General features: G+C 37.5%; 1 protein-coding gene across 1 annotated transcript in view; it reads left to right on the top strand.

The window, feature by feature from the left end:
* LOC107655957 (membrane-associated guanylate kinase, WW and PDZ domain-containing protein 1-like) overlaps positions 1 to 9,834 on the top strand; it is a 140,866-nt gene that overhangs the window by 103,101 nt on the left and 27,931 nt on the right. Inside the window, exons 11-12 of the mRNA XM_016443591.1 lie at positions 1,237 to 1,422; positions 1,508 to 2,143. Of these exons, the coding sequence (XP_016299077.1) occupies positions 1,237 to 1,422; positions 1,508 to 2,143 (822 nt within the window). The remainder of the gene's footprint in view (positions 1 to 1,236; positions 1,423 to 1,507; positions 2,144 to 9,834) is intronic.

Genomic DNA, 9,834 nt, shown 5'->3' with positions numbered 1-9,834 from the left:
TGGCTGCAATATAACAAAGAGTGAAAAATTTAAGGGGGTCTGAATACTTTCCGTACCCACTGTGTATATATATATATATATATATATATAAACATACGCACACACACATTTAAGATTATATACAAGGGCCTTATAATAGGTCCATATAGAAATACTGGGATTCAAAATCAAATTTAAACCTTTAAAAATATTATGCATTATTTCTGTTCTAAGGCGTTCTGAAATTAATATTTTTTTCACTCAAATTTGGTATGGTCACAATATAATCTGTAATGAACAATTGGTATTAAATTAGAAAATAGAAATATACAAATTTTTCACTAGTGGTCTCAGACTTTTGGACCCCATTGTATATTCATTTTGTGTATATGTGTGCATTTAGATTTTATTCCGTTACGGACAGCTCTGTTTCTCTGTCTGTCACGTTTTCCCTCTTGCATACATATATATCTTAATCATGTCCAGTCATTTGCATTCAGTGTACAGTGCGTCTCTCTCCTTAGGGTATCTTTGCAGTTTTCTCTGATTCTTCTGTCATAACAGACCATGATGAACAGATCATACGTCATCTATCTAGCCAATCACATTCTTCTACTGTGTTCGCTCCTCCATTCTCTCCTCTCATTCTAACATGTATCTTGTACTAACAGCAATTTTGCTCTGATCTAGGACTGATTGCCAGCTGGTGCATCTACTAACATTCATTTTGCCGTTTTGCTGTACAACTACAATAACGCAAAACAGTTATTTCACAAAATTATTCTCAGGAAGGTTCAATTTGGATGTTGACATGACATTAAAGTTATAGATTAAAGTTAGACAGATTGATAGTTATGTAATAGATAGATAGATAAGATGGATAGATAGATAGATAGATAGATAGATAAGTTAGTAGTTAGACAGTTTACAGACAGATAGTCAAATAGTTAGTAGTTATCAGTCAGACATTTACAGGCAGACAAATAGACAGTCAGTTAGTTGGTATATGGGTAGACAGACAGACAGTCAGACAAGCAGACATAAACAAAATATGCTGCTTTTGTCAGGGCAATTTAATTACACTGTGGTCGGTAAAGTTAACTTTGTTGTACAGCTTTTGAAACTCAAAATGTTCTTAAGATTTGCTGTGTTGTAATACACAGAGGTATCCATAACCATCTCATATAGAGGGGCCAACAGATTTACTTTCACATATTCCCATAGCTCACAAATGGTGCAATGCTTTTCTTACTGCAGGAGGGAAGCCATTTTTCACAAGGAACCCTGCAGAACTGAAGGGGACATTCATTAACACCAAGCTGAAGAAGAGTAGGCGTGGGTTTGGCTTCACCGTGGTAGGAGGAGACGAACCAGACGAGTTCCTGCAGATTAAGAGTCTGGTGCTTGATGGACCAGCCGCTCTGGATGGAAAGATGGAAACAGGTACAACTGAAAACAGGGGTCTCATAACACATCTTTGAGTAGTCTTTGTTCTTGGGCCAACACCTGTTTTGTTTTGTTCCCACAGGTGACGTTATCGTGAGTGTGAACGACACTTGCGTGTTGGGTTACACACATGCCCAGGTTGTGAAGATATTCCAGTCCATCCCTATCGGCTCTATGGTCGACCTTGAACTTTGCCGTGGCTACCCCTTACCCTTTGACCCTGATGACCCCAACACCAGCCTGGTGACTTCTGTGGCCATTCTGGACAAGGAGCCCATCATCGTCAATGGAAAAGAAAGCTACGACTCGCCATCAAGCCACGGGAGTGAAACTACAGGTGGCGGCGGTAGTTTGAATGGCTCCAGCGACCCACCTCGCCCCCACAGCCCTTCAGCAGAGGTGGCTTCCAATGGCTCCCACGGTTATCCCAGCGATGTGGTCACACTGGCGTCTTCGATTGCAACCCAGCCCGAGCTCATTACTGTCCACATGGAGAAGGGTGACAAAGGATTTGGCTTCACAATAGCAGACAGCCCGTCTGGGGGAGGCCAGCGAGTGAAGCAGATAGTGGATTACCCACGATGCAGAGGCCTGAGGGAGGGAGACATCATCATGGAGGTTAACAAGAGGAACGTGCAGAACCTGACGCACAATCAGGTGGTTGATCTGCTCAGCAAGTGCCCCAAAGGCAGTGAGGTGACCATGCTGGTACAAAGAGGTGAGCTCGCAAGGAAATTATGATTTTAAATGTTATAAAAAAGCCAGAAAAGAATGCTTCCACAACAGGTACTTGCAAGTGAAAAACTCTCTAAGCTCTGTTAGTCAAAGTTTACAGGGTTTATGGCATCATTAGACTGCACAGATATAACATTTCTGACAGATGGCATTAAGCAATAATTATTTTTATATTATGGCTGATAACCGATAAGTAGTCAATATTAAAATTCAGTACTATTTTGTCTAAATAGATTGTGGGGTCGAGAAGATTTTTGCAAAATATTATTCTCTTATGTTCACCAAGGATGCATGTATTTGATCAAAAATACAGTAAAAAGAGTAATATTGTGAATAATATTACTGTTTAAAATAACTGTTTTCTGTTTTAATATATAAAAAAATGTATACAATTTGGTTTATTCCTGTGATGGCAATGCTGAATTTTCAGCAACCATTACTTCAGTCTTCAGTGTCACATGATCCTTCAGAAATCATTCTAACATGCTGATTTGATGCTTAAGAAACATTTCTCATTATTATCAATGTTGAAAACAGATTCAGAAGAACAGCATTTAAAAAAAAAAAAAAAGAAATCTTTTGTAACATCGTAGATGTCTTTACTGTCAGGTTTGATCAATGCATCTTCGCTGATTAAAAGTATTAAATACTTAAAAAACATTTTTTACTAACCCCAAACATTTGAACATTAGTGTATGTTATGCATCCCTATCAAACAAATCTCAAATCTCCCTGTTTTAGATTGTCCCACTTCTAAACGTCACATAAAATAACAATCTCTGGTTGGCCGCTGTTTCCTGTTTAAGTGGAAGCTTTTTGATTACATGTTTCTGCTTTTACAAATATAGTAAGCTTGCTTTCTCACTTTTTCTGACTCTGCTGTTGTTTTCTTGTGCATGGGAATGTGAACAGGGTCCTGCAATGTGGACCTGACTTTATGCAGATTTTTAAAAGTCTTGCTACTCGAGCGTAGAGAAGGAAGTATACGTAAAATAAACCACAAACAAGGAAGAATGAGTTCCTGAATGATAGCTCATGCACTGCAGATGAAGAGAGAATGACAGGAAAGTGTCCAGACAGAGACAGTCTCAGGTGAGAGGTCTGTGCCGATCATGAATATGAAGTCTGTGACTTCTTTTCCCTTGAGGCCTGCCAAAATCAGCTGTCTGTTAACCCTCATCTGATACCTCCACACAGCTTTCTCTCTTTGTCTTGAATTTTGGGGGAGGAAGCTGAGATGGAAATGTCATGTTTACCTGCTATTGGTGGAAATCCTCTGCCTTACAGATGGCAAAAGAGAGTGAAAGAAACCAAGAGACAGACTAAGCAGAAAGGAGAGACGTGTGTGTGTGTGTGTGTGTGTGTGTGTGTGTGTGTGTGTAAGTAAAATGAGAGAAAACACTGAATACCAGCATCTGACTTTTAAAGAAATGTTACTTCTCATAGAAAGTTGCAGTTTGAGAGAATTACCCCAAGAGTTTTGCGCACACAAATCCCCTGGTCTTTCAGAACTTTAAAATCCTGTTTTCCCTGTTCTCAGAGCATTCAGTCAGAGCCTGGCACTCGGATTATTAAGTTGATGAATTGAAAGCGCTTTTATCTGTCTTGTGTAAGTGCTTTTAACAGGGCCAGGAAATTGCCGCATGACAATTGCAAGGCCAGAGCCTGTTGTATTAAAACATCCCCATTTGTCATTTGGGACAGTTACCAGCATGTAAACAAAAGTGTGTGCAGTGCTTATATCTTTTATGGCTCATCAATAGAGCTGCCGCCTTGCGATTTCGGTAAAGCCAAATTGTCCTCCAGGATTTGACGGCCTACTGAACTGACGTCACATAACTTGTAGTGTAATTTATGAATTACACAGAATAAGATAGCAGGACAGAAATGGTCTGTTTTATATCTATGTGTCTTACACTATTCCAATTATTTTTAAAAGTATAACTAGAGATATTTTTTTTCTGCTGTAGTTCAGATTTAAACATAGAAAATAATAATAAAATAAAAGTAATATATATTACAATTATGTATATATATTTTTTTTATAATAAAAAGCTGCAAAAAGTCAGAGAGAGGGTGGGTAATGATAATTTAATACTAAACCATGACTGTTTTGGTGCAAAATACCTTTACTAACATATATATATATGTGGGCCTCAGGGTAAAAAGATAAAAACATTTATGTTAAAACCTCTTTAATTGTCATTGAAGTAATCCAAGTTCACACCAGAGATGTTCTCTAATGTCTCTAAAATGTGTATGGGATGTTTTAAGTATTCTCTGTGCTCACATCTTAACTTTAATTGCTGGCCTTGATGTCATGCAGCAAATCCCACCACACAGAAATAAGCAGACACACACACACACACACACACACACACACCATTCCTTTTCATCAACAGTCACCCATTGCTGGCCTACCAATTAGAGTAGAGTCCGAAGAAAAAGCTAATGGGTAGAAACACGATTTATGTCTCTTCATTCCTTTAAACACATATATTCACACATATACACACAAATACTGAAACTTTTGAAACTGCAGCATGTTTGACCTATTAAAACACATTTCTCATTGTAGGAAATGCACTGTGGCGCTGCTGGTTCTCTGGATAATTGACTCGTATATAAATCTAGATCCTATAGATGGTTTGGCTTCACTTGATCTTCATTTTAGCTTGTGTCCGTTTTTGTGTCTCTGGTCCAGCAGGTTTGGTTGGTGGTCTTAAAGCTTTATTACTGGTACATCATTGTTTGAACATTTTACTTGCACATTAAGTTTGCACATTAAAAAAAACTTGAATTAATTTGATTCATTTTTAAATAATTTGATGATAATTTACCACAAAAAATATGTATAAGGATATAAATATAAAAAAATGATAATTATGAGGTTATTTTGAGGCTCATTTTTAAAGTACTTTAAAGCAGAAATGTGAAGCTTGTAATTTTATAAAAGCACTTACATTAATGCCTCTGTTAAAACTAACCCTAACTCTAAACTATTTAAATCGTAATTTTAGTCATTTAGTACCCAGAAAACTGAACTGAACACAGAAAATATTCCTTCAAAAACCAAACATTAATTATGATCCTATGTGATGCTTGACAGAGCATAAAACCAAACCTGTGGTTTCCAACGTTGAGCTGCCATCGTTGACTTTTTTTCTCCCATGAGGCTTGACCACTGTCAGTTTTTTCCTCTAGACATTTCTCAGCTGTTCAGGTCGAAATGTCACGCTTGCAAATGCTCAGTATAAAGGAAATGTATGCATCTGTTATGCCCGGGGAAATCAGTTCAACACAATGTGTGTTTGCGAGCTGAATGCATTATGGCTTCGAGTCAGTGGCCCAAAGGTCCATTCTGTCTCCCTGAAGTGTGTATGTTTATGTATTTTTGTCAGGGTGGAATCGCTAGTGCTGCGACATGTAGAAGGCCATTTCTAGCCTCATTGCAATTCCTCCTGCTGGTGTTTATCAGAATCTGCCACTTTGAGAAAGAGAGTAAGGGATGCTTTGGCTATGGATCGTGTGATGAAATGAAAAGGTGCATACTACTATCTGATCCTCTCCATTTATGAGTCGTCAATCAGCAATGACAGCACACATCTCGATTTCCCCAGCAAATATGAAACCGGCTTCTACTCAGGCATCGGCTAGTCTGGTCTCATTAGCTGCTACTCCAAGCATCCAAATAAGTGTGTTAAGGCTTATTCCCACCAAGAGGGAAATGAAAACACAAAACAAATCGTAAAACGTTAAACTATTCGCTCCAAGAGTGAAACACACATTTGTCGGGCTGTTGTTCTCACTGACTGTCATTAAGATGACGGGGAATGCTAACGAATAACTTTTTGCAGACATTGTAGACTTCTTTGGGAGAAATAGCTTTTGTCTTGTCGAGTTTATGTCATTGTACATAGTTTTTTTTTTTTTTTTTGTGGCAATAGGTTCACAAAAATTCTAATTTAAGTCTCTAAATTCAAAGATTTTAAGTCACTGCAAATATTCCCAGTGAAAATGTATACATTTTCAAGTTGTTTTCCTCTTAATCACTCAATTCATAGTAGAATTGCCAGAAAGCATTTCTTGTTTCTGTCATTATCATAAAGTGAAGCTCATCAGCATAATGATAACTTTATTGACATCCAAACCAACGGATGATAATGTTCTGTTTATTAAATACGCAGTCTGAGGTTATGTCGTTTACCACTTTAAATGCTTCTTCTTATTAAAGATGGGAGAATTCTGATTGGCTGTCAATGTTTTTATCATTCATCATCATCAAAAAAATAAGGTTTGAAAAAGTGATTCTGACGATGTTGTTTATTCATGTGGTTATTGTTGTGTGGTGTGGATGTTCCTATTGTCAAAGAATTAGAAAGATTATCAAACATTAGTAGTATCATAACACTTATTGTTCTTGGTGTGAACGGCACTTAAACCAGCAGGGAAATTAATCTAAGCTGGTCTTTTAAGGATGAAACAACATTGCTGTCTAGTTTTTCATTTCTGGCTGGACAAATACAGCTTGGGGAAGATAAACAACCATGATTAGTGATGTGTACGAAAGTACCTTTATTTAATGTTTGGAAGGAAGCATTCAAGCTAGGTTTTTTTTTGCACTTTTTGCATTAATTTGTGCTGAATTGTCCAGCAGCAAAAATAAATGGAGTTGCAGACAAATACTCAGTGGTCCAAAAGAAGTGGTGGCCTGGCTCTGTATTAAATCAAGAGGTTTTAGGTGAAAAATCAGTTTTTAGATAATGGTTGTGAGGTGCGTCTTCTCCCTGACTGCTCACCCTTTGGCTTGCTGAAGGGGTGAAGCATAGAACCCACCAATCACACGATTTCACACCTTGTTTCCATGACGATGCTCTGCTGCACTTTGCAGTGGGGTTTCCTGTTAAAATGATAAAGCGGAGGGGTCTGTCTCTCACACAACATGCAGGCGCATCACATTCTGGAACAAATGCCAGCAGGCAGTGAGGACAGACAGAGACAGACAGGTGTTTTCAAGTCCACTCTGCATCTTATTCTTTCATTACGTGTTACCCTTGAATGATTTTGATTGACATGTTTGTGTGGACCTACTGAATCCACACAAGCAATGGAGGGAAAGTAGTGCAATAGCCATCAGAGTTGAATCTCTGTCTGTGTGTGTGTGTGTGTGTGTGTGTGTGTGTGTGCGCGCACAGGGCCATTTTAACATCACCTCATGCCCTGCCACCTCCAATTGCAGGCCATGTCAGTTTAAGACTATTCTAATGCAATAAGCTGTGTTATACATAGTGAGCAGGGAGTTGTATTCTAAGGCCATTTTGTAACTGTCAGGAGAACAATTTAAAATGCTCTACATTGCCTGCAATTACACAATTGCATGGGAGACAATTGAATTCAAATTATTGTTTAGTATTGAGTGAATTATATTTATAATCAAAATTTCTCTTTGTCCACCATCTTACATTAAAATATTTTTTACTGAAACTTTACAGTATTGAATGAAGTGTATTTAGAATTTACATTCCGCTCCATTCATATGCCATCTTGGATTTATCACAAAACTTGTCAAAGTTCATTATTGGGTAAAATAATTAATTTAAATTAAGGGCCATTCACACCGAGGCATGATAACTGCCTATGAAGTTTTTAAAATCGTTCCAATTCTATGAAAATTGTTTCGTTGGAATAGCTTTCAGAACAGTTTTTTTTTTTCCCAACTGATGAATGATAAAAACATTGACAGCCGATCGGAATCCAAACAACTTCTAAGAGCTGGAGAATTTAAAGAAGTAGGTGACATTACTGCAATGCACATTTATAAGTAGAACATTTTCATTGGTGGTGTGGATGTAATATAGTTACCATTATAATTATGTGTATAGTTATCATTCTTGATGTGAACAGGGCTTTGCACTGAACAGTTGTTTGATATTTTTCAGTTCTGAAGTAAGTGTATTTATGATCAGCATCTCTTGTTCTTCGTCCACCATCTTGGATTTATTACACAACTTATCAAAATACATGATTGTGCTAAATAATACATTTTAATTATACTGCACTATTTTTTTTTTTACTTTTCAGTATTAAATGAAGTATCTCCTGCTTTGTCCACCAAGTTGGTTCATAGAGGTCATAGAAATGCATTGCCTTTTTCATTAATGTGATGTTGCCCTTTGGCTAAAATTAGTTATCTCAGAAGCCAGTTGCCTACCTGTTGTAACAAGCTTCACTTAGGGAGTGTTTGCGATGCCCTAGAATGCTGCCTTTATAGGGATCTGACAAGTTTTTGGAACTGCACAATAGTCTTGCATTAAAAATGGTTTTGTGTCTGCTATCATACCAGAGGCTCACATGCTGTTGCGGCGGCTCCTGGGAGACTGTCTTTCATTCCTCTGCGTGTCAGACTGGATCACTGACAGATGGTCTTGCCCATCAGAATCTGTTCCTATCAGCCTGGCCGAGGAGGGGGTGTCCAGTACAAACCCTGCACTCTGCAACCCATGCATGTGCACATGCAGTGCATCATAATCTTCTCCTGCTAAACCTTCTTATTAGCCTCCTCTGTGCCTGACGTGGTTCATGCTGACCTGTCACCAGTGTTCCTGCTGAAATCTAATGGCATGTTCAACACAGTTATGGAGGGAGCTCTTGGTTTCTCACACCAACAGTATTGATAATTTGAGTTAAGGCGTGAGCTGAATCATTTTACTTCATTTTCAAAATATATGAAAATTGTGCAGAACTGAAATATAACCAGTGTCAGTCGTCATTTCTCGGCTGTTCTGCCCAAGCCTCTGAATAAATAATGAACTGGTTGAGCTCAGATGGTATCAGTTCTTCACTAAGGAAGGAGGAGCGGAAATGGCAGGGGTCTTGAAACTACCTCAAATTGCATGACTATAGAATTTGAAACAGGTCCAAGAGTTAAGAAGCAATCACAATAAGAGTCATCCACTTTTAATGCATTGGTCACTTTGTTTGCTTTTCATTCAGCAAGCAGCACTGCTTTATGGGATTCAGATAAAGCCATTATGTGCCCAGTAAAGTGAAATGGATTGATTGATTACAAGGTATTAGGCAGCATCTCTCCTCTATAAGCAACAACCTCCAGACACTCACTGGGTTATAAAATCAGACCCGCACAGACCCACTCTTAAACTCTTTTTTTTAATGCTTTCTTGTTGCTGCGCAACTGTGAAATTGTATTTCTGAGCAGGGAAAATATTACTGAAATTACACTTGAGGTCATAGGTAGGGCTGGGCGATATAGCTAAAAAAATTAGCAACGATATAATGTTTCATATCGTTCGGTATCGATAATTATTGACATTTTTTATAAACTTTTTTAAAACAAAGAGCAATAGAACAAAATTTTAATTCAACCACTGTATTTTTAATGTACCCAATTTAAGACAAACAACACATTTTTTTTGTTTTAACAGTCAAACACAAAATAACATTTAAACAAATATTTCATTTCTTATATTTTATATGCAGATTAAATAGCCACAAGAGGGTGCAATGAGCAAAATAATGCAGCGCATTAAATTGTTTACATAATGCAATTAAAATAACAGTCTATAAAAAAGTGCACAACATCTAAATTAACATATATAAATCAAATATAATTTTGTAAATTGCATAAACAATTATGAACAAAACAGCATCATGTAT

This window comes from Sinocyclocheilus anshuiensis, unplaced genomic scaffold, assembly GCF_001515605.1.
Source record: "Sinocyclocheilus anshuiensis isolate Anshui unplaced genomic scaffold, SAMN03320099.WGS_v1.1 scaffold51, whole genome shotgun sequence".
Lineage (NCBI taxonomy): Eukaryota > Metazoa > Chordata > Actinopteri > Cypriniformes > Cyprinidae > Sinocyclocheilus > Sinocyclocheilus anshuiensis.
Note: the sequence above shows the minus strand (reverse complement) of the source record. Positions and strands in the feature narration are given on the sequence as shown.